The sequence below is a fragment of the Pongo pygmaeus genome, chromosome 10 (assembly GCF_028885625.2).
Source record: "Pongo pygmaeus isolate AG05252 chromosome 10, NHGRI_mPonPyg2-v2.0_pri, whole genome shotgun sequence".
Lineage (NCBI taxonomy): Eukaryota > Metazoa > Chordata > Mammalia > Primates > Hominidae > Pongo > Pongo pygmaeus.
Window position 1 is genome coordinate 36,294,243 of NC_072383.2, and position 24,078 is coordinate 36,318,320.

Below are 24,078 nucleotides of genomic sequence, written 5' to 3' on the forward strand. Positions count from 1 at the left end.
GCGGGATATAATCTCCTGGTGCGCGGTTTTTTAAGCCCGTCGGAAAAGCGCAGTATTCAGGTGGGAGTGACCCGATTTTCCAGGTGCCGTCTGTCACCCCTTCCTTTGACTAGGAAAGGGAACTCCCTGACCCCTTGCGCTTCCGGAGTGAGGCAATGCCTCGCCCTTCTTAGGTCGCACACAGTGCGCGCACCCATTGTCCTGCGCCCACTGTCTGGCACTCTCTAGTGAGATGAACCCGGTACCTCAGATGGAAATGCAGAAATCACCCGTCTTCTGTGTCGCTCACGCTGGGAGCTGTAGACTGGAGCTGTTCCTATTCGGCCATCTTGGCTCCCGACTCCTAGATAAGTAATTTTAAAATCCCTTAATCTTCTCAGAAGTACATTGGTTATATACGTTTGTTCAGTGCTCATCTGTTTATTCACTCATCTCCATAGAACATTTCCCAGCTTCCGGGGTGTCCCGACATCCTCCCTGCGAATCCCCCAGTACATGCAGGTCACAGGAGGACCCCGGCTGTGGCAGAGCCTCCTCGCAAATGACCTTATAGGCAAAAAAAAAAAAAAAAAAAAAAAAATCCCAGACTCCACAAAAACCATTAGAAATAATAAACAAATTCATAAGTTGGAGATATGAAATCTATATACAAAAATCAGTTGTGCTTTTACACATCAACAATGAACCATCCAAAAAGAACCTTAAGAAATAATTTCTTTCTGATAGAATCAGAAAGAGTAAAATACTTGGTAATAAACTTAACTACCAAGGTAAAAGACCTGTGTACACTGAACATAAAGCATTAATGAAATAAATAAGAAAGACAAAAAAATGGAAAAACCTCTCATGTTAATGGATTGGAAGATCAAAATAATCACACTACCCAAAGTGATCTTGATCTTTGACTGAATGTAATAATTATCAAAATCCTAATGACATTTTTTATTAAAATAGGCAAAACAATCTTAAAATTCATATGGAACCACAAAAGATCCTGAATAGCTAAAGCAATCTTGAAAAAGAACAAAGCTCGAGGTATCACACTTCCTGATTTCAAAATATACTAAAAAGCTATAGTCATTAAAATACCATAGTACTGATAACAACAGCCACATGGATCATTGGAATAGAAGAGAAAGCTCATAAATAAATTCACACACAGATGTTTAACTGATCTTCAACAAGGGTGTCAATGGGGAAGAGATAATTTCTTCAACAGATGGTGTAGAAAAAATTCGATATTCATGTACAAATGAATGAAACTGGCCACTTATCCTACACCATACACAAAAGACTACTCAAAATGAAGTAAAGACATAAATGTAAGATGTGGAACTGTAGAACTCCAGGAAGAAAACATAGGGTAAAAGTTTCATGACATTGGTCTTGGGCCATGAATTCTTGATTATAACACCAAAAGCACAAGCAGCAAAAGCAAAATTAGGTGGGATTAACTCAAATTAAAAAGCTTTTCCACGGCAAAGGAAAGCAGAGTCAAAAGGCAACCTACAGAAGGAGAAAATATTTGTGTACCATCTGATGAGGGATTAACAACCAATATATACAGAGAAATCAGAAACTCAGCAGCAAAACAACCAAATAACTCAATTTAAAAATAGGCAAAAAAAAAAAAAACCTTGAATAAACATTTCTCCAAAGAAGATACACAAATGGTCAACAGGTATATGAAAAGATGCTCAACATCACTAATCATTGGAGAATTGTAAATTCACACTTCCCTAAGATATTGTCTCATGCCTGTTAGAATGGCTATTATCAAAAAAAAAAAAGGAAGAATTATTTTTGAGGATGTGGAGAAATTACAGCATTTGTGCCCTATTGGTGGAATTGTAAAATGGTGCAGCCACTATGGAGAACAGTATGAAATTTCCAAAAATTAAAAAATATTTATCATGTGGTCCAGCAATCCCACTTTTGAGTATATATCCAAAAAAAAAACTCAAATAACGATCTTGAAGAGATATCTACACTCCTATGTTCATTACAGCATTATTCACAATAGTCTACATACCATGGGACATGATTCAGCCCTTAAGGAAGGAAATCCTGCCATTTGTAACAACATGGATGAATGTGGAAGATATTATGCTAAGTGAAATAAACCAGACACAGAAGGACAGATACTACATAATACCACTTATATGATGAATTTAAAATAGTCAAATTCATAGAAGCAAAAAGTAGAAGAATGTCTGTCCCGGGTTGAAGGGAGGGAAAACTGGGAAGAATTAGTCAAAGGGTATTAAGTTTCAGTTACGAAAAATGAGTAAGTCCCAGAGATCTACTGTACAGCATGGTGACTATGGTTAACTATACTGTATTCCATACTTAAAAATTTGCTAAAAGTGTAGATATTATGTTAAGTGTTCTGATCACAAAAAATAATGTGGAAATATACAATGGAATATTATTCAGCTTTACAAAATAAGGTAATCCTGCTATATGCAGCAACATGAATAAACCTGGATGACATTATATTAACTGAAATAAACAAGTCACAGAAGGACAAATACTGTATAATTTCACTTACATGAGGTATCTAAAATAGTCAAACTTATAGAAACAGCACAAAATGGTGGGTGCCATTGGCTGGGGGGAGAGAGAAAAATGAGGAATTGTTGTTCAATGGGTATAAAGTTTTAGTTATGCAAGATGAGTAAGTTCTATGCCAATAGTTAATAATACTGTACTGTACACTTAAAATTTTTTAAAGGGCATATATTAAGTGTTCTTATCACAATAAAAAATAAAGAATATCAAAGCAAAGCAAATCAGAACGAATATTAAAAACAACTTATTAAACTTTCAAACACAAAAACAATTTGAAACATTAAAAGAAAACATGACCTACTCAGAATATCAATCTTGAATGACTAATACCAGGATACAGTCCAGTGAAAGTACTTAATATTATTTAAAAAAGAAAACTAATCCACTGGCCACTCATGCAGAAGGAGTACATGGCTTAAAATAAAATTATATTTTCGTCAAACTTTTTGTCAGAAATGCTTTATGACAGAATAAAAATAGAATAATATATTAAATATATACAAGGAAAGAAAATGTGATCAAAAGATTTTATGTTCTTCAAATATAAAGGACACAAATTGTTATCAACATGCAAGAACTAGGGAAATATTGTTCCTATGAACTTTTCTAAGGAATCTACTAAAGATTGATTTTTATAAAACCAAAATTACTAGAGAAATATTGACATATAGAGTAGTGGTGAGCATTACTTACAGAACTAAGACTAAATTATGGCTGAAAGAGAGAAAATAAAGTATGAATGGCAATATAATCTGCTAATGTTGGTATACTATAACATTATTCCAACTAATACATGAAAATCTCCAATGATCTAGGCACTAAGCATCAAAGGGTACTAATATCACAAAAGAGTGAAAACAAGACATCATTTGCTTTCCAATGAAAGTTCATACAACCACCAATAGATTTGTTAAAGAAACTAAATCTCTATCTATTCAACCTTCAGATTCAATTTGCCAAATTGTGGAAATGCAAAGAACAGAAAAAATATAATGAAATGCACCATAAGCACATGGTCAACAAGATCCTGACTGTGTAACTGTAGGTCAAATTAGCTTGTTAGCATTATATATATTATTATATGTATTATAATCATTACATATTTCTCTTATATAATCCTGAGGATTAGATGGTAGAAACATAGGAGTTTAATTCCCTGATTCTGGTTATTATGATTATGGAGGAGCATGTCTTTTATGTAAATAAAGCATTCAGATGTTGTGGAGCATCTTGTCAGCCACTTATTTTCAAACAGTTTAAAGGGAAAAAATCCTTTATACTATATTTGCACCTTTTCTGTACGTCTGACATAGTTTCAAATTTTAAAAAACAACTTTGAATCTGGAAGGTAACAGAAGCATAACATAACAAACTTGGATATAATTAAAGCCTCTCAAAGGAGAATTTCTAGCCTAAGATGCATATATTAGAAAAATGACTGACAATAACTGTTAAGCTGTCATTCTCAAGAACTTAGAAGAGAAAGGCTGGGTGCAATGGCTCACGTCTGTAATCCCAGCACTTTGGGAGGCCAAGGCAGGTGGATCACTTGAGGTCAGGAGTTCAAGACCAGCCTGACTAACATGGCAAAACCCTGGCTCTACTAAAAATACAAAAATGAGTCAGGCCTGGTGGCACACACCTGAAGTCCCAGCTTCTTGGGAGGCTGACCAATGAGAATCACTTGAACCCAGGAGATGGAGGCTGCAGTGAGCCAAGATCATGCCACTGCACTCCATCCTGGATGAGAGAATGAGACTGTGACTCAAAAAAGAAATAAAAGATCAAATTAAACCCAAAAATGAGAAAAAAAAATTAGTTGCCATAACCAATGACAGTTTTTTGATTAGAGATAACCATCAAAGGCAGAAATTGATTACTGAAAAGACTAATAATTGATAAACCTTTGCTAAGAAGAACCAAAAAAAGAAACACAAATTATCAATATAAGAAGGTAAAAAAGGGACATCATTATAGATCCTACAGAAAGTACACATGTTGTAAGTGCGTATTACAAGCAGTGTTATGCCAATAAATTGAAAATTTAGGTTAAATGGACAAATTCCTGAAAAATCATGGCACACAAAACTAACAGAAGAAGAAATTGAAATTGTTAAGTAGACATGTATGTAACGAAGATATTGAATCTGATATTAAAACCTCCTATAATGAAATGTCCAGACTCAGAATGTTTTAGCAGCAAACTTTGTCAGCCATTTAACTAAAATATAACACCAATTTTACTCACATTCCTTCAAAGAGAAAACAGAAATGCTTTCAAACAGAAGTAATGAGGCTTGCCTAATCTTAACAACAAAAGCTACAAGTTTATGACAAAGAAGTAAATTTATAGATGAATATAATTCGTAACAGGCAAAATTCTAACAAATAGTAGCAATGCCTGGTAAGCAATATATTTAAAAGACAATACATTATTATTCAGCTGGAAACATTACGGAAATACGTGTTTTAGCACTGAAAATCAAGCATGTATTTCACCTTAATGACAAAATAAAAATCATATAATTATCTGAATAAATGCAAACACATGGAAATTTTACCCATGGGATCAAGAACAAGAATGCCTCCTGTTGGCCGGGTGCGGTGGCTCACGCCTGTGGTCCCAGCACTTTGGGAGGCCAAGGCGGGAGGATCACGAGGTTAGGAGATCAAGACCATCCTGGCTAACATGGTGAAACCCCGTCTCTACTAAAAAATACAAAAAAAAATTAACTTGGCGTGGTGGCGGGCGCCTGTAGTCCCAGCTACTCGGGAGGCTGAGGCAGGCGAATGGTGTGAACCCGGGCGGTGGAGCTTGCAGTGAGCCGAGATTGCACCACTGCACTCCAGCCTGGGCGACAGAGCGAGACTCCGTCTCTCACACACACACACACAAAAAGAATGCTTCCTGTCACCACTTTTATTCAACACTATACAAGAGGCCTCTGTCAGTACAGTAAGGATAAATGTATGTATAAATTGACAAACAGATTCTAAAATTTCTGTTGAGCTGTGTAATGCTAAGAATATACTAGAAATAGGGTTCGAGAACTATGGCCCATAGGCCAAATCTGGCCTGCTGCTGGTTTTTGTAAGTTAAGTTTCACTGAAGCATAGTCCCATCATCATCCATTTATTTACTGTCCATGGCTGCTTTCATGCTACAGTAACTAGAGAGACTATAAGGCCCACCTAGCCTAAAATCTTTGCCCTAGCTCCTATTTACATTTGACCCTTTACAGAAAAAAGTTTGCCAGCCCCTGCCCTAGAAAATCCTAAAGAAGAAGAAAAAAAAAACTACAAAGCTCATGCCATCAGCACTAGTTATTAAAACAGTATGGTATTACACAATAGAATCCTCAACAAGGTTCTCACATATACAGTTATTTATGATAAAGGTGATGTAATTGTGCAGCAGAGAAAGGCGATCCCATCAACAAATGTTCCCAAGTCAATTCAACACTATATGGCATCAAAGTAAATTTCATCTCAAACTATATACAAAAATTAATCCCACAGGAACTGCAGGTCTCAACATGAAAGGTAAAACAATAAAACTTCTAAAAGATAACACTGGGAAATATCATCATGGCCTTCAGAGAAGAAGATTTTCTTAAAAAGAACAAAAGCACAGATCATAAAGGATATGTTATGATTATAAAGGATCATATTGCTATGTAAGATAAAATTATAAACTTTTGTTCATCAAAATACACTATTCAAAGAGTAGAATGCCACACTATATAAAGGAAGAAGATATTTGCAAGATACGCAAGCAACAAGGAATTCCTGTCCTGAAGATATAATTCCTGAAAATTAGTAAGAAAATAGACAACACTTCTTAAAAGAGAATAGCCAAATGGTCATTAAGCTTACCTAAGGGTTCTGAACCACAGTAATCATCGGCAAGTCAAAAAACAAAAACAGCATATCTTTACCCACTAATGAGAATGGAAATATTTTTTAAACTGGCAATAAAAAGCATTGGCGAAGGTGTATGGCAATACAAGTGGCAGATGGAAAGTTATGGAAAACCATTTGGCAGTATCTACTGAAGATGAAAATATGCATTCCCCCTATGGCTCAGATATTTCACTCCTACATATATTAGGAATATGTGAATGTAAGACCCAAAAGATATGTACAAGATTGTTCTAGACAGATAATAATATTCAGTAACTGGGAACAAGCCAAAAATCTGTCCAAAGTAGAATGGATAATTGGGGTATATTCATAAAATAGAGAACCATGCAGCAACGGGCAAGAACAACCTATTGCCACAGGCATGGATAGAGCTCACTGAAAGAAACAACACAATTAAGAATAAACTACATGATTCTATGTATATAAAAGGCTTAAAATGGGCAAAATTATTCTATAGTGTTAGAAATCAGAATGGTATTTCAATTTAGGAGGAGGGAGGGAGCACAATCAAAATTCCTGGATTTCTAGTAATGTTCCCTTTCTTCATCTAGATGGTGGTTACATGGGTGTGTTTACTTCTAATTCATTGTGCTGTATAATTTGTGCCCTTCATTTGGATGTGTTTTATTTTGATAAAAAGGTATATTAAAAATGGGACAGAAAAAATAATTTAAGAGATCAAAATATTCTGGATTTGCTTTTCAGCTAACAACCAGCAAAGTTCTGTCTAAAGTGTGATACTTGTTCAATTGAACACATGATATGCACAGAGCTCATAGACTTCAACTAAGCTTTATAAACTACAGGTAACTTATATTAACCCACAATTTCTACTTATCTATATCCAGGAAAGTTTGTAAATACTATTTTATGTCCTTTTCTGAACAGAAAGATTCCAATGCCAGTCTGCAGATCTCTTTCCAAAACTGGTATTGCTGACATTGGAAATCCAAGTGGATCAATACAGTATTTGTCTGAGTAACATACAACATATTTTTGCTGAAATATTAATGGCCACGCATTTCATAAAATATATTGGCTTTACTAAGTTCTTTCAACCACATGTCACACAACCGTTTTTACAAGAACACAGCGAATGTCTTCTGTTACAATCCCCTCAATCAATCACAGGAAGTCTTTATACATATTGTGAGACTCCTTCCAGTATCTACTAAAGAAATATAATTGCTGTAGATTGAATGCACAGCAGAATAGTGCAATTCAAATCTTTTCTAAAAGACAGAAAACAAAACAAAAATATTCAGTTGTTCTGCAACATGCATTCAATAGTGAAGAAAGTATCAGTAGCCATGCAGAACGCTTAATCAATTAGCAACAGTGATGGCCTAAAAATTTTAAAAGCTTCCTCTCTCCTGTATCATTAGCTTTATATGTTTCATCATAGTATTTCTCTAAAACAAAAATGAAAGAATGTAATGAGTATCCCTAAGCCTTAAGAGATATATAACATGTTTTCAATTGATGCTATAATTCAAATTCCAAAACATGTAGTTAAGCTTAAAATAAAGGGCAGCAGAACAAGTCTTAGGCTCCCATAACTAGTTATCATGACACATACATGTTCTCACATTTAATATAAAAAATGTGGCCTACATAGCAAATTATCTATAGGGATTCTTCCACCACATAAATTCTGAAACCATGACATTAAACTGTATGTGCCTGTGTTGACAGGCTAAATTTGGGTGTCCCTAAATTTGGGTGTTCAATCAAATATTAATTGAACATTTTTTTTTTAAACAAAGTATCGCTCTGTCACCCAGGCTGGAGTGCAATGGCGGGATCTCAGCTCACTGCAACCTCCAACTCCTAGGTTCAAGCGATTCTCCTGCCTCAACCTCCTGAGTAGCTAGAATTACAGGTACCCGCCACCACGCTCTGCTAATTTTTGTATTTTTAGTAGAGATTGGGTTTCACCATGTTGGCCAGGCTGGTCTCTTAACTCCTGACCTCAGGTGACCTGCCCACTTCAGCCTCCCAAAGTGCTGGGATTACAGGCCTGAGCCACTGCACCTGGCCCTGAACACCTTTTAAGAACAAAGAAAGCCATATTCTAAATGCTGTGCAGGAGGTTTCACCTTTGGAAGCACAAAGCTAAACAGTGAAACTAAGACATGTAAGAGAGTAAGTTTACAAAAAAGTCCTTGATGTTTGTTGAATAGTATAGTGTGTGTGTGTGTGTGTGTGTGTGTGTGTGTGTGTGTGTATGTGTGTGTGAGAGAGAGAGAGAGAGAGACAGAGAGAGAGAGAGAGATACCAAAACAAGTATTATTCAGTATGGAGATGAGTAAATGTTAAAATAGCTCAGTGTCAATGGAATGGAGCAGAGCGGAGACAATGTCAAACTGTAGTAATCAGCATTTGAAAGCAGATTTGTTTGCCTCTATGCTGTAATCACTGTAGTTCATAAACAACTTCAGCTTGCCTTCTTTTATCACATACTAACTTAGGGAACCTGGAACAAATTCTATAATTTTAAATGTTTAAAAGTAATTCACAAAATGAATTGTCTATGGATAACTAAAATCTAACTTCAAGAAATTAGTTGGAACATTTTCCCCACTCTGAGTAAAGTGGCCATTCTTAGAGATGTTACTTTGTTATTTCCATTTGCCACTAGGAGGTTTCCACATTTTCATAATTCATGGTGCTTAAACATCATTTCTAGCTCTGAAATTACTATACACTAAAAATAATTTTAGTTTTACGACATCCATTACTTCAAGAGTTTTTCATAACTCACTCATTAGATAGAATTTATCAACAATATAGTGGTAATTATAATCATGTTAGAGATAATTTTTAAACCGCAAATTTCAACTACAGATTAATTTTAAATAATTTTATATTTATTTGGAGCATTTGTTTCAATACATGTTTAAGCTTTTTTTTTTCACTTATTCCCCTTATTATCTAAAAGTCATTCATCCCAGAACATAAATTCATATGGCTTGTTATATACATGCTTTTCCAAAATATACCTGAATTTAAATACAAACATAACCACTATATTATTGAGATAATGCTGATACCTCCATCAATAAATTGATTTTACAGATGTACCAAAATTGCTGAGAAAACTCTCCAATTATATTGCATGCTCCCTGAGGTAGAAACACTATTTATTTTTAAATTTTATCCACTACTACATAATTGGCACCCAATAATATTGGTCAAATTGATAAATAAAGGATACATTTAAAAACCATTAATAAAGTATCTAAATTTTCCCAGTCTGATTTCAAATAATCCTAACAGTAATTATTAGAGTCGTTTTGCTACTTTTAATCCTTATAAAATAGTGTTCAATACTTAAAAGATATTTGGTAGAATTAATAAAATGACTAGGAAACTCTTTGAACTCCATTGCATCATTAAGAATTCGCAAACTTGTAAGAAAATAGAGATAATGAAGTTCAACTTCTTTCCTGATGAATCAATGCAGCCTCTTATTCAATACTTCCAGTAACAGTCAATGCGCTATACTTTCAGGATACAGTTCTGAAAAACCTACTACTGTGGGATACTTTAAGTGCTACAAAGGTTTTCTTCACAGTAGACTAAATATTGTCTATTTGTCTCTCCAATCTTTGGTTAAAATTTTTTGTTTTCTCTTGAACATCAAGTATACTCCCATTTCCAAATGAAAATATTTTCAGAGTCTGAAGAAAGTACTGTGAATTGTTCAGTCTTTGCATTTTTTCAGATTAAATATTATTTTATTCGTATGGTATAGTTTCTATCCCTTTCTTCAAAATGGCAGCCCTCTTCAAATACAGACTTGTCTTTCCAATGGTTTCAAATGTAGATAAAAAAGCAATTTTCCACTGGAGCAAAATGCAATAGTATTCAGTTGAATCACATGAAACTGCCAACATTCAACCATTTCTGACCTATAAAATATGACAATTTCATATGGTTCAACATAATAGCATTATCTTCCTTGATGTAAACACTGCACATCCATCAATGGATCCTCAGATTGCACTAGCTTTTTAGCAGCTGGGTAACACCACCGCTTCATATTAGGTTTGAGGCCAAGTAAATCCCATAAGTCATTTTCCCATCAACTGCTGGGCTTGTGCAAAGAATTTTACAGAATTTTATAATGCAGGAATTTACCTACCTGCCACTTCCTAGTTTTGTTATCCTTTTACAAGTTGTTTAATGTCTTAGAATTATAATGTATCCTTAATTGTATAGTACTTCTTATGTGCCAGATACTGTTACAAGTGATTCATATTTAATCCTCATAACAGCAGTATTAGCTAGAATCATTATCATTATTTCTCATGTCACAAATGAGGAAACAGAGTCACTGAAAGATCAAGTGCATGCCCTCAACCACAACATAATTCTGGCTCTCAAAATAAACTATCTTTCTCAAATGGTTTTGTGGGGCTTAGTAACACCATAGTGTCATTCATTTTTTGATCCCTTTTCATTATCCAGCAAGTTCAGTTGGTTGCTAAATGTTCCAAAATGCTTGTCTCTTGCATCTGGCACTTCCTTTCTATTCTTCCAGACCATTCTCTTTCTTTAATACTTTTCACTCTTCTGAAACTATGTTGAAAATGCCTCTTAATTTGTATTTCCCCACCTTCAGCCATCTTCAGCTCCCACCTACTCTATATAACTCTGGGTCCTATCTCATCATTTTCTCCATTTTCATTTTGTTTTCAAACCCTTTTTGACCATTATTCCATCTTACCAATAGTTTTAACTCCTTCAAAAATAAAAAAATAAGCAAAATACTCTTTTTTCTATTTTAATATTATGCCATTTCTCATAAACTGTAGGCTTCCTCTTTCTACTTGTCTTTCTTTCCAAGTCAAGCATAAGAAAATATTAATAAAGCCCCAAAAATTGATTGGTAAAGTTTATTTCCATTTATAAAAGAAGAGCATAAAGGTTGGTATCAGACAAGAATTCTGCATAGCAAGATGGTCTAATAGCAAGGGCCGTGTAGCCAGATGGCCTGGTGATCATTAAAAAGTCAGGAAACAACAGATGCTGGAGAGGATGTGGAGAAAATAGGAATGCTTTTACACTGTTGGTGGGAGTACAAATTAGTTAAACCATTGTGGAAGATAGTGTGGTGATTCCTCAAGGATCTAGAATTAGAAATACCATTTGACCCAGCAATCCCATTACTGGACATATACCCAAAGGATTAGAAATTATAAAGACACATGCACACGTGTGTTTACTGTGGCACTGTTCACAATAGCAAAGACTTGGAACCAACCCAAATGTCCATCAATGATAGACTGGATAAAAACAATGTGGTACATGTACACCGTGGAATACTATGCAGCCATAAAAAAGGATGAGTTCATGTCCTTTGCAGGGACATGGATGAAGTTGGAAACCATCATTCTCAGCAAACTAACACAGGAACAGAAAACTAAACACCACATGGTCTCCCTCATAAGTGGAAGTTGAACAATGAGAACACTTGGACACCGGGAGGGGAACATCACACACTGGGGCCTGTCGGGGGGTAGGGGGCTAGGGGATAAATAGCATTAGGAGAAATACCTAATGTAGATGACGGGTTGATGGGTGCAGCAAACCACCATGGCACACGTATACCTATGTAACAAACCTGCACATTCTGCACATGTACCCCTTAACTTAAAGTATAATAAAAATAAATAAATAAATAAATAAAAGTAAAAGTTTAAATAATTTAAAAGTTAAAAAAAAGAAATTCCCACTTTGTCATTTACAACCGGGTAACTTTGGTCTAGTCATTTAACCTTTCTGTGTTTCATTTTTCTCATGAAACATAAGGATTATAATATAACCTACCTCTTAAAGTTGCTGTGAAAACTAAATTAGTCAATATTTATGAAGGGTTTGGAATTTTAGTTAGCCATCATTATTATAAAAGTTGTAAATTAAATAAGAAATTTATCATTCATTGCTTAGGCAATAGGAAAGCACGAGAAATTTTTTAAGGAAGGGAGATTTTGAGCTGAGGCTGCCCTTAAACTAACTGGCCAATACTACTTGGTCAGCACCCACTTAAGAATTAACTCCCAGAACCCTGGTTTAGGTCCAAAATTTTTTGTTGTTGTCCTTCTTCAAACTCCCTTTATCCAATAAAGTTTCCAGTTGCCTCATTATTAGTCATTTGCATTGGCCCAGATGTCTGGTACTGTAACTTAGGTATCCTTATCCTGGTTACTTTTTGGTGCCTGAAGCAAAGCCATTTTGTGGACACCCTGGTCAATGCTCAGTCCCATCCAGCCTGGCATCCATGGTCAATAAGCAGTTCCACTGTATTGTTTCAGGCCTTTGAGAAAGGGAACTGAATGACAAGACAGCATGTCTTTCAGGAAGATAATCAAAGAAATTATTAGACAGATGAATATGGAAAAAGGGGGCATATGCTAAGGTAGGAGAATTGTTGCAACAGGGAGGACAAAAGAGAAAATGGGTCTGAATAAAAAGGGTGGCTTATCCAAGCGTGGATTTTTCTTTTTTATGAAAGAGATTCATAGCACTGGATGACATTAAGTGATGAAGACGTGGGAGAGAAACTCAGGATGACTATAAAAATTGCAGTTTCATATTTTGGCTGGTAGTTTTAGCTATATTTTAAGCAAAGAAGAAGCAGACATAGGGTAAAGATGATGAGTTTATATTTGATATACAGAGTTTGAGGTAAATATTGAACTAAATAGAAATGTGCCAGGCACGGTGGCTCACACCTGTAATCCCAGCACTTTGGGAGGCCGAGGCAGGTGGATCACCTGAGGTTGGGAGTCTGAGACCAGCCTGACCAACATGGAGAAACCCCGTCTCTATTAAAAATACAAAATTAGCTGGGCATGGTGGCGCATGCCTGTAATCTCAGCTACTTGGGAGGCTGAGGCAGGAGAATTGCGTGAACCTGGAAGTCAGAGGTTGCAGTGAGCCAAGATTGTGCCATGGCACTCTAGCCTGAGCAACAAGAGTGAAACTCCATCTCAAAAAAAAAAAAAAAAAAAAAATGTGCAGAAGCAGTTAGATACGATAAACATGTTCAGCAGACTACTGACCACCAGCTCATTATCAGTAGAAACAAGTTTTGAATTATTTTCCCCAGGTTTTAAGAATAAATTAAATGATTTATTCTTGCCCTCTACTCAAAATTGAGACACAGTGGTAAAATGACTGGCAAATGTACTCTGTGGCACAAATAGCACAAACCTCCCTAGGGAAATCTAGCCAGAAACTGTAACCTCATTAAAACAATGCACTAACTTCCTGAGATAACTGGCAACTATAGGCAGATGGAAATGTCTTTTATTTAATATGCCCTCCACCTTCCAATGATCATCCACCCATTTGAATGTGGAGACACTCTAGAAAATAAATTAACAATTCAGTCTCTTCACTTTTGCTTCATTAAACAACATACATTTGTATTAAGAAGCTGAATTTCTACTTTATTTTTAAATATGTTGCAAAAAGTAGGCAATATTTGGTATTAAGCGGCACAACTGAAATCTTTTAAAGCGGCATTTTATAAGTATCAGCAGTTGATCTCTAAAAATAAGACTTAACTCACAAACTTAAATTTTGTAAGAAATCATGTCAAATAGATTGCAACACATTAAATTTATGTCCAGATAAAGGAAGTACAAGTTTCAGGACTAGAATATCTCACAAGAAGGTCATAAGTCAGCTAAACATTCACTGTTATTAAAAACAAAACACAAAGGTAACTTTCCTAAGATAAAAACAATTCAATCTTTGGGTTAAAAAGGACTTATAATGGAAAATAGAAAGTATCATCTTGATCAAGTTATAACTTACTGTATCTTCAAGCCCAGTGATTTTTTTTAAAAAGTTTTAAACTTACCTCTCTCCATTCTTTATTTCCAACTCCTTGTACATATAAGACACAAACTACAAAAGATGAAAAAATACGCACATATAAATGTCTTTTATGAAAATCATATGTGAATGTATACATTTTATTTTTCAGCTGCCCAAAAGCTACATCAAAATTAAATGCCTAATTCCTAGACTTACCCTTGCAAAGAAAAAAAGGCTAGTAAATCATCATATGACTAAAAATTAATTTAAATAAGCAGAAAACAAACTATTATGCCAGATCTTTAGAACTTAGTATGAATTGGACTTGGCACATAAAATAATAAGTACTTGCTAAGGTCTTCATAGATAAATTTTAAAACCATAATTTAAACAATTTGAAATATTTAATTATGTTGTGAAAAACAAGCCAAGTTCTTCCTAAGATATTTACAGTGCTCAAAGGTATAACAGGAATGAAAACTTGGGGCAAGTCATGCTCTACATTTAATATTTATAACTTCCACCCTTAATATTTGTAAATAGGTAAGAAATCCTGTCAACCAAGAAAAGAATTCCCAAAAGGGAGATTAAGAGCTTTGGGTAAAGATTAAGGGATAAGAAGTGTCCCACCCACTTGTCAAATGAGCCCCAGGAATTTTTAATACCCACGATTGCAATGCCTTTTTCCCAATGACTACCTCAAGAATTCCGACAACTGACAAAAACCTTTCCTCTGTAATTCAACCATATTTGTTCACACATTTGTAGAGATAGAGGACTGTTGTATATCCATTTCTAAATATTACAAGATTCGGAAACATTGATTTATACAGTTCATTCTGCTGTTTTCTAATTCAAAGTACCCTTCTCACTTTACAAGTTATCTCCAATTTTCAATACCTCTAATTAGTAATCAAACACTTTGGTTCATATCAGATGTTACATATTTCACTTGGTTGTAAATTTTATATACCACTTTTATTTTATTTTTCTTTTCTCTCTTTTTTTTTAAGAGATGGGGGTGGGCGGGTCTCACTATGTAGCCCAGGCTGGTCTTGAACTCCCGGGCTCAGGCAATCCTCCTGCTTCAGCCTCCCAAAGTGCTGGGATTATAAGCATGAACTATCTTGCCCGACCACCACTTTCATTTAAAAAAAAAAAAGAAAGAAACGTATTACTCTGTGGCTAAATAACTTTAAATTATGGCCCATTACAGTTTTCTTTCAAATATAATAATTTCTACCAAATGGCCATAGTACGAGGTTTTAATTTCAAAGTGAACTGTCCCACACTGGAGTCATTTGCATTCTCATTTTATTCTCAAAGTGCTCGGCAAGTCCCTCTTTACCCACAGTACTGCCCGGGGTTGATGAGTATGTAGGGCTTGGGACCATTCCCCTGCTGCTTTCTAGGCTTTAAAACAAACCTTTAAACAGGAACTATGAGTTTCATACAACTTTTGCAAAATCAAATGATTTTTCAAAAGGCAAGCAATACATACTTACTTGGATCAGATTTAGAAAATGTGTCTCTGTCAAGAAGATTTCTGTTGAATAAAACAGAAAATGTTAGCTGGATATAAAAGCAAAATATTTATATTTATATAGACATATTAAAATGCGTTATGTACATAATTGTGTGTATATATATATATAAACATACACATACACACACATATACACATATATGACTAAATAAACATGTCCTAAGGGTCTGCTTGTATATATGCAGACTGAACATCACTGGACTCCAAAAATAAGAGAAAGCTTTTATTTTCTCAGACTTTCATTCCACTTAACCAATAACATGACTCCTTACATCCTAAGATTAAAATCTCTTTGAGAGAATTAACTGTTTTAGGTTTCCATTTAATCCTTCATTAAGAATATAAAGGTGTTCAGAAATGCTTCCTGAACTGAATTGTGAGTTGTTATTAATGCAAAATTGTTTGCAGTTCAGAGCACATGATCACGTTAGTCCGTACAATTAGAATACAGTTGTGAAGCAGCATCTACTGACATTCGTGTTACATCAACCCTGATGAGTTTTATGTTGCCATTACGGTTTGGGAATTTAAGATGAACATATAGATGTTGCCTGAAGACTCTTTTCAGTAAACATTAAAAACGTACACAAGGCCATTATTAGTACTTTTTTTTCCAGATATTTCTAAAATAGAATAACAATGGAAAATCAGAAAGTAAGAAAGCCTGGATTCCTCTGATACCAGTGTATTGCTACCCTCAGTGGTAGTAATGCAGTCCTATACTTTATGCTCATAACAATAAACCTGAGTACTCATTAAAAAGTTAAATTCAATATGCTCTGATTCACAAGGCAGGAAACTATTAGAAAAATTTCCATCTAAAATTACTTTTTATAAAATTATGATTTACAGCTATATGCTTTTCTGAAAGATTTGATTATCTAGAATGATGACTTGAGGGTTCTAAAAGTTCAAATTTATGTTTAATAATCATTTTCTATTAATTGGTAATAATTTGGAATAGCTAAATTACATTTCTATTTGTAACACTTATAATAAAAAGCTCGTGTTCAAGCTGTCTTATTTTCCACCAAGACTACTATTCATGTGCATTTATTTGTACTCCCTTGGTATCTGAAAAGTCCCTTTTTCATATGAATCTGGCATCCTTTCTTATTTCAGGTTCTCAAAAGTGATTGCATCCATTGAATCACTATACACTGAAAAAATAAAAACATATTCAACAAACCAATGCAGCACAAACAATGAAATGAGATCATGTCTCGAAATATTCCTAGAAAGGAGAAACATCAGACATACTCATATTTGGAATTAAATCAGATTAGAAGACCTCTAGTCAGTAATCACATTAAATTAATCCTTTCTGTCCCCTGAGCAGACACCATGACTCCAGCAATGGTTAGCAAACAGTAAATTAAAACATTTCCATTTGAGAAATTACTGTGATATTACATTTATTATACAAAGGTAGTTCTTCACTTAAGTGGGAATTCTCCCAATCCTTCCTGTGACTCAAGCTTTTGCTCATTAGGTATCCTAGGAAAATATTATGCTGTTTCTTTCAGAATTCACAAAAAAACAGAGATGACAGTGCAAAATATTGTGATGTGGCTGTGATTCAAAAACTATGCTACATACGTATTTAACAGAAAATAATGTAGTTTCAATGCCTTACTTATGTAAAAAAAAATAAACTACAAGTTTTAACCACAAATACAAAGTAAAGTATTTCTATCAACAATAGGACAAATGAGTATTCTTTCTTTTGAGACGAAGTTTCACTCGTTACCCAGGCTGGAGTGCAATGGCGCGATCTCTGTTCATTGCAACCTCCGCCTCCCGGGTTCAAGCGATTCTCCTGCCTCAGCCTCCCGAGTAGCTGGGATTACAGGCATGTGCCATCACGCTCAGCTAATTTTGTATTTTTAGTAGAGACAGAGTTTCTCCATGTTGGTCAGACTGGTCTCGAACTCCCGACCTCAGGTGATCCACCCACCTCTGCCCCCAAAGTGCTGGGATTACAGGTGTGAGCCACTGTGCCCTGCTGAGATTAGTATTCTTAATCATAAACTTTACTTGTCACATTGTTTCACTCAGCCATTGTGATCCATAACACATAATGGTAAGATCAAAAATAGAACAAGCCAACAAAAAACCCTTTGTATAATGACAAGTAAAAATCTATAAATCTTCATAACATAGTCTGAAATTTGCAATTTAACTTTCCAATTATATTTGGTAATAATTTTACCTGTACTTTGGTCATATGAATATAATAGAATAGACTATCTCTGACAGGTTGAATTCCCAAAAGACTACTTTACTCAAGCATATATGATTGCAAAGTTGGAAAAGGCAAATATTCTTAGTGATATATACACTGCAAAAGACCAGTGATTGTTAAAATGCACCATTCAGTTTAGATTTATTTTAGGAATAAGAATTTTATCTTCCCAAGATCCTATTAGAAACAAAGCCCATTCACATTAAGTAAAATAAGATAGGTATTATTGTGAAGGCCATTTCATAAATTCAGAAACTAAGCTGGGGCTCAGAGAAAGTGAGTGAATGAGTCAATGTACACAGCCCAGTACAGAATAATCTAATGGTACCAATCATTCTGAATCTGATTCTTCTGTTCTTTACAAAATACCTCAGTTTCTGGAGAAGTGCAGAAGACTTCTTATTTTCTATGAGTATTGAAAATGTCAAAGGCCTCCAATTTTACCTACCAACATGAATACAAAGGAAAACAAATTCCTGTTCATAGACTAGTATAAAGAGAGATGCTGCTTATAGAATGAGGACAGAAAACCAGAATGAGAGGCCAAACCCACTGTATTTTCATAGAAAAAAGTCTTTGTTTTTTATATATTGCACTTTTAAAAATAAACATACACACACCCCTCCATGACCAGATTTTATATGAGAAGGCTACTCTTCCCTCCATGGACTTGTCATCTGCTTGAGCTAGGATGCCTGTAACTTTGTTCCTACCATTTTATAACATGATGTTAAACATCAACACTAGGTTAAAAGTCCTGAACATGTCTTTCTATTCTGCAAATCTAGATGTAGCTAATACAAAAGAACAAATTCTTCAAAAGAAATTTTGGAAAAATATAGTGTACAAGTTAGAAAAATTATCTGATGAAATATCTAATCAAAATTATAACCTATAAATTGCCTGAGTTGTTCTAGTATCCACTCACCCTCAAATTTCATTAAAATTCCTAGACTATGAGCTGAAAGGGGGATAATTGAAATAGCATAACTAAAGCCGAGGCCCAGCCAACTTAATTCTAACCTGTAGGAAAAAATACTATCAGAAGTCTTCAAACCATAGCAACTCCATCTTGAATAGGGGCTAGGTAAAATAAGGCTGAGACCTACCAAGCTGCACTCCCAGGAGGTTAAGGCATCCTTAGTCACAGTATAAGGAGACTGGCAAAAGAAGCAGGTCATAAAGACCCTTCTGATAAAACAGGTTGCAGTAAAGAAGCTGGCAAAAACCCACCAAAACCAAGATGGTGATGAGAGTGACCTCTGGTCTTCCTACTGCTACACTCCCACCACGGTCATGACAGTTTACAAATGCCATGGCAACATCAGAAAGTACCCTATATGTTCTAAAAAGGGGAGGCATGAATAATCCACCCCTGTGGATATAATCAAGAAATAGCCATAAAAATGGGCAACCAGCAGCCCTCGGCACCCCTCTGCCCATGGAGTAGCTGTTCTTCTGTCCCTTTTCTTTCTTAATAAATTTGCTTTCACTTATATTGACTCACCTCGAAATCTCTTTTGGGCAAGATCCAAGAACCCTTTCTTGGGGTCTGGATCGGGACACCTTTCTAGTAACATCACTGGGTTAACTGGAGAGGTGTATTTTGCATGAAATGTAAAATTAAAAAGCAGATAAGCAGGAATTTAGCAACACCTTTCCAAAACCATCCAAGATAAAGAATTCCCTGACTCTTGCGCCTGCCTACTCAATTCTCATGCATATTCATCCTTGAGAACAGGCTGCCTTCCCCTAAAGACAATAGTCAGTTAGCTCATCTGATAACCCAGCCTGCTCTGATTTTATGCTCAACAAGCCATCTTCCAAATTTAAGACAGTTTCCCATATAGTAGTTACTGAGTAGCCAATATGAATATCACAGTTGTCTTTACTGTTGTAGTTTTTATTGTCAGTAGGCATTCTGAGACCCACACTGAACAGCCAGCTAGGCCTCTTAAAATTGTATCTCATGCTTGTCTTTCTCAAACTGGAAAGTAGCAATTCTCTTTCAACTTCAAAGCAAATCTGCAAGTATTTTTCAAGCAAATAATCTATGGCCAAGACCTAACTAAGCACTATCAAAAATAATACAATCTGTATTAAAGGTTTATTTCAAGAAGCCTGAATTTTACTTACAGAAATAACTAAACAGCAATATAGGATGGTATATAAAATCACAGTTTATTATAGGGAGAAAGAACAGTAACCTAAAAACTGTGTCAAATTGATTCAGCTATGACAACAACAACAACAAAAGCCAGGTACAGTAATTAGTTCTTATTCCAACTATTTTTCAAATAATTGATAATCATATATATAATTTAAGTGATCCAAATAAATATATGTCCTGAAATAAGTACCTTATTGAGAAAGCCAGGTGGGAGGGGGTCCCTGGCAAAACTCCAACCAGCCTGTGCACTGGGAATGCACACTGAGGTGGAGCCATAGTTTGCCCCATTTGCAGTAGGGAGGAGCCTGGCCACTCCTCTTCCTGTGTGGAAACTGAGACTCAAATTGCCAGATAGGAAGCACCCCAGTAGGGACCCCGACTTTACAGAGAGTCTCTGTTTCCCCTTTTTTTTTTCCTTTTTGCCAAATACGTCCCATTTTTCTCCCTCCTCGAATTGTCTGTGAGCCTAAATTTTCATGGCCGTGGGACAAGGACCCTGTCTTTAGCCAAACTAAGGAAAAAATCCTGCAATATTATTTTTAAAAAGCTAAGTATTTTTTCTATTATATTTATATGTATTAAGGATTTAATAGTAGAAAATAAAAACTTTGAATTCTTCATATGTATAATGAGCATAACATGATGTATTTAAAGTAAAAAGTGACTTGTGAGTTAATCCTAAAGTTGCAGGCATGCTACTCACTCTTTCTTGCTCAGCAGATAAAATCACCTAATAAATATTCTTGTTAAAAAATCCTTTAAAAGGGAAACAAATATCATTATCCTTCCACAGATGAAATTTGAAAAAGACAACCTGTGTATGAATTTTAAAATTAATAGTTTCAGAGTAAAGGCAATTTTGCTATTTGTGACCTTTTTAAAGTTCTAATTTAATAAAAAAAAATAGAAATTTTTAAAGCTCTAATTTAATAAAAAAAAAAAAAATACAAGATACTTGTTTTAGGGGTTAAGTCCTCAACTTGGAGACATAAAATTAATTCCAAAAAGCACTGTGACCAGAAGTGAAACAAAACATTAAAAAATCTACTGCTGTGCCTTGAGTGCAATTTTTCTATTTAATTTTCAACAGGAATGGAAATATAGTTTGTAAATAGAGCCCAACAAAAAATATTTAATTTTCTATAGGCACAAAAATACAGTTTATAAGTAGAGTCAAACAATGCTTTATCATTTTACAAACACTGTCCAGAATAAATTTTCCACATGTGGACAGAGACCAGTATCTCTGAATCATAGTGTCCCCTGCAAATTGCCCTGTGTCAATAAGCAGAATGATTCCGGTTTTAATTAAAATTTTGTAAATTATTAAGGGCCTTTTATTTATCTATTTTTCAGTATAGTCTCTGGACCACTGATAGCCTGCAAAGTCTTTACCAAATGTTGCTTAGGCAGCTATAGAAACTAGCACAAGCTTGCACATAAGTGGGGCCCGTTGAACGAACGAAGAGTTTTAGTCTCCAATCCAAAGCATCATCTTTTTTCACTTTAGGTAAGGTTAGGTGTTTTATTATAGAAAGCAGAGCAGAAGGGGAATCTAGCATTTGGGCCTTTGCTCTAATAGGTAATCCATTAACTGAAAATCCCTGAGAGTGACAGCATCACTGAGCCCCATGCCACTGAACCATGCCCACGGCCTTTATTTAGGGCATTATGTTATCTTATGGACTGGAATCAGAAAGTTATTTGTATGTATATATATATTTTTTAATGTACATACACACAAAATGGTTTTCAGAATTTCTTTTTATGAAGACAAGGAAATCAAAACTTTTTTTGAGCAACTGAAAGCAAATTTGATCTTTGGAAGTGATTTAAATGCAATATTTAATTCTCTCTGATTCATTCATTCTTTATTTTATTCACTGAATAAACAATACCCTGAGAAATTTAACATACACACTTCAGGAAAAGATATTTTTCCCAAAACTACGATTTCTATAGCAAGGAGAGCCAAACTGTGTACAGGCAAAAAGGAAAGGTTTAGAAATAAAAAAAAAAAAAAAAGGCCGGGAGCGGTGGCTCATGCCTGTAATCCCAGCACTTTGGGAGGCCGAGACGGGCGGATCACGAGGTCAGGAGATCGAGACCATCCTGGCTAACACGGTGAAACCCCGTCTCTACTAAAAATACAAAAAATTAGCTGGGCGTGGTGGCGGGTGCCTGTAGTCCCAGCTACTCGGGAGGCTGAGGCAGGAGAATGGCGTGAGCCCAGGAGGCGGAGCTTGCAGTGAGCCGAGATCGCACCACTGCACTCCAGCCTGGGGAACAGAGCGAGATTCCGTCTCAAAAAAAAAAAAGAAATATTTTAAAATCGAAACTTACTAAAAAGCCAAAGTCAGCTAGAATCTAAGATACCAAGTAATTCTGAAGGCTAGGGTCATTGGAAAGTACTTAACAAGATTATCTGGCTTTCAAGAAAGTAAGAATAGACTTTCAGATTTGAAGCTGCACAAATAGACTAAAAAATTCAGTTCAACAGCTTCCTCTGGTAGCCTGAATATACTGCAAGAACTTTATTATAAATGACAGATATTACCCAACAGACACTAGGGATAAAAGAAATTTTAAGTTATTTTTCAGTTTCTGCTGAAATTGGTTGTTCAAAGTACTTATTACTACTGTTAAGCTGAAAAGGCCAGTTATAAAATTCTAGCTTCAACCTTTCCATGGGTGAATTTGGGTTAGACACTAACAGAAATTTGAGGAGAGGAGAATTAACCGTATAATTTTTTATATTCGTTCTGAGGCATTCAACTGTGATTGATATCCTTGGAAACTACTTAAAAAGAAACCTATGCTTTGTCAGAACTTGACATGTCAGGGCTCTGGTTAGCCTGAGATAAATACAACAACCTACGGGTTTGAAGTAATGAAGGGTTAACTCAGGGTAATGCAAGCTTTCAGAAAAAGATACAGAATGCAATTCCTGATTTCAGCTGGAAAAGGGAAACATGTTTATGCTTTAAAAAAATGCAGAAAAAAAAAAAACTGAGAGCAGGATATGGGTCTTCTTAAAAACCTAAATCTCAGGTACAGAACTAAATTCATTACCTTTTCCCCAATCTTATGGCTCCTGTATTTTCTGTCCTAATAAATGACAACTGTGAAAGAAAAATAATGGACACCCAAACATATCAGGTCCAAATCCCTGGAACCTGTAAATGTGACCTTATTTGGAAGAGGTCTCTGCAGATGTGATTAAACTATAAATCCTGAGATGAGTAGATTACCCTGGATTATCTGGGAGGGCCAAAAATTCAATCACATATATCATATATAAGAGGAAGGCAGAGGGAGATTTGACACTTACAGAAGAGACAAGACAGTGACAGCACAGAGACAGTTGTACATTTTGGCCTTGAAGATTAGAATGACTCAGTCACAAGCCAAAGCATGCTAGCAGCAACCACCAGGAGCTGGAAAAGGCAAAGAATGGATTGTCCACTAGAGCAGCTGGAGGGACATCAGCCCTGCCAACACCTTGATTTCAGCCTGGCAATACTGATTTAGGACTTTAGGCATCCAGACCTGTGAGAAAATAAATTTCTGTTCTTTAAAGCCAACAAGGGTTGTGGCAATTTATTATAACAGCCACAGGAAACGAATATAGCCAGCAACACTGTCCAACCTCTCCTCCAAGCAAGACGCCTCAGTAACAGGTCATCTTGCCTCCCATATCCCAGTTCATTCACCAAGACGCCTCCGAGAGAAAGCTCTCTACTGTAAATACTTGAGCAAATGCCTTGCTTGCAAAAAACCCATTACCTC

At 35.4% G+C, this 24,078-nt stretch overlaps 1 protein-coding gene across 2 annotated transcripts in view; it reads right to left on the reverse strand.

Annotated features, from left to right (window-relative positions):
• Positions 1-24,078, reverse strand: part of CPNE8 (copine 8) — a 264,159-nt gene that overhangs the window by 214,649 nt on the left and 25,432 nt on the right. Inside the window, exons 2-4 of one of the 2 annotated variants that reach the window (XM_063672626.1) lie at positions 15,834-15,874; positions 14,372-14,418; positions 246-343 (exon numbers count right to left, since the gene is read on the reverse strand). In XM_063672626.1, the coding sequence (XP_063528696.1) occupies positions 246-343; positions 14,372-14,381 (108 nt within the window). In that variant the 5' untranslated portion in view covers positions 14,382-14,418; positions 15,834-15,874. The remainder of the gene's footprint in view (positions 1-245; positions 344-14,371; positions 14,419-15,833; positions 15,875-24,078) is intronic. The other variant, XM_054443312.2, reaches the window with a different exon arrangement.